We start from the raw sequence: 2,191 nt of genomic DNA on the forward strand, positions 1-2,191 counted from the left end.
AGCTGCTCAGCCTTTATTTTTTACCAGGACTGTCTCATGGGATTCTACCACAACTTTGACCACAAGTAAGGATGGCAAATTTTGACTACGGAGCATTCATAACTAGGCANGATGGCAAATTTTGACTACGGAGCATTCATAACTAGGCAAGTCCAGTAAGGGTTTAAAAGGGAAAAATATACAAAAGGGGCTGAAGAAGTTGTGTTGTACCTCTTAGGTGTTCATCATCTATGGAGAAGAAAACTAGCACTTTCTGTGCGTGGTAGAGAAAGAAACCTAGATAAGTACAAAGAGGTTTTAGCATCCTAAAAGGTCCAATCAAATCCTATGAGCATGATTTAGAGTTGTACTGCTTCAGAGAAATGTTATACACGGAAGAGCTTTACTCCACAGTATGCAAATAAAGCCTTCTATAAAAAAAACCCACTTTTTACACAAAAACTGACTGTGTCTTTGGCTTTTGGCCAAACCCAGTTTGGGGCTGGCCAAACCAAAACAACCCAGTCAATTTCTTGTGCTCAACTTCTCTCTCTTCACATTCAACTTCACGTCCAATGGGCATCTGGGACTCTGGACTCTGTGCAGCACCAATGGTTTTCCAAGATGACTTTCGTTGCTCAGACAGTGTGCAATGTCAGTTTCCCATTTCCTCAGTGCTGCCATTAATGTTCCCACTTACAGCATCCAACTACTACAGCCAAGTAGACAACAAATACAAATGGAACTTGCCTTTCTTGGTGCTTTTCAATTTCTGACATCTCATTCTCATCAGCACCCTCAAAACTGCTGTCTTGGAAATGTGAATTCTCTTGCCACGTGACTTTTTCCCGTTTTATCACTCCAAGTACGTAAGGCTCTGCAAAACCAGCACCAAAACAGAAAGAAAGCCAAAACCAGATTATTTCTCTACTTGCCAGGAAAAATTCCTTCTTTCAAGTGAAATATTTACACTGGGGAAGACAGATTTAGGAAGGACAGAATCTTCTCCTCCCTAATTTTCTGAGCTGTATCTCTGCTCCAGGATCTTCCACTTTGTTCTAGGCTTCTCCTATGTGTTCTGAAATATTTATCATTGCATCCAGAAGACAGTGAATAGCTCCTGAATTCAGCACAAGCATGGCAGGCTTGTTGCTTTGTGTTGTTTTTAATATTTGGATAACTTCGCACAGTTTCCTTTCATTCCTACATGACTGTGACTTGATTAAATATTCCTTCATCTTCATTTCATAAGGCCTCATTTTATCTGAGGTTAGGACATCCCAATGATCCTTCAGTGTCATTCAATTTCCTTTTTCTGAAGGTCCAGGAATAGAATTCAGTAACTAACAGGATGTTCATGGACCTTGGGGTCAACTCCAGGATTTTGCTCCTCTCTCTACCTTAACACACATTTTCCTCAAAATCCTGTTGGGCTCTATGTAACTTGGTATGACTGCTGTGTCACCTTTCTCCCTGTTTGAGAAGTTTAGGGGATGACAACAAGCTTTTTCACCACTCTGCAAAATTCCCAATACCTTCTTAAAGCATGCCTCTCAAAATTCCTGAGATGCAAGCATGAGTTACCTCTCATTAATCTCCCACAACCTTGGCAAGTAGAAATGAAGATCAAAATGCTTCAGCATAATTACTGACTTCTGTTGCTGAAAATCCTCTGGATTATGACCTTCTTTACGCCATATTGCTCTACTGTGCCTGCCAGAAGCTGTTCCTTAGAAATGGCACTGTTAGGAGGGTTCTCCTGTTACCTTGTTTGATGCCCTACTCCTCTGTGTCTCCAAAGAAGAAAAACTTGAAAGCACTCGACTCCTGAGTTCTGTCGTTTTCAGGCAAAGGTCCCAGATGGTATTCTGAGACAGAGTCCTGAGAATCCTCTTTGTCCCAGGGTATTTCCTCTGTCTTTTCTGGTTTGACCTTTGAAGGTCCAAGCAAATCTTTTAAATCAGCAGCAGTGTCACAATCGATTTCTTCAGACGCTTGAGGCAGTGTCTCACTCTCTTCTTCTTCCTTTTTGCTGAAGGAAGGCTCTACTGAAATGAGATTGTCCAAGGATGGCAACACAGCACATGTCTTTTTCAAAGACAGCTTCCTTAAGAGCCACCTTGCTCTTCATGTCTCCCTAAACATATCCAAGCCATTAAGGATTGGTTCACTTTCAAGGGTAAGCAGTGGGGAAATATGTGTCTAAAGGCAG

At 41.6% G+C, this 2,191-nt stretch overlaps 1 protein-coding gene across 1 annotated transcript in view; it reads right to left on the bottom strand.

Moving 5' to 3' along the window:
- Nucleotides 1–1,758: 1,758 nt before the first annotated feature.
- LOC117244298 overlaps nt 1,759–2,191 on the bottom strand; it is a 4,332-nt gene continuing 3,899 nt past the window's right edge. The window contains exon 11 of the mRNA XM_033513860.1: nt 1,759–2,027. Coding sequence (XP_033369751.1) covers nt 1,759–2,027 — 269 coding nt within the window. The remainder of the gene's footprint in view (nt 2,028–2,191) is intronic.

The sequence above is a fragment of the Parus major genome, chromosome 1 (genome assembly GCF_001522545.3).
Source record: "Parus major isolate Abel chromosome 1, Parus_major1.1, whole genome shotgun sequence".
Classification (NCBI taxonomy): domain Eukaryota; kingdom Metazoa; phylum Chordata; class Aves; order Passeriformes; family Paridae; genus Parus; species Parus major.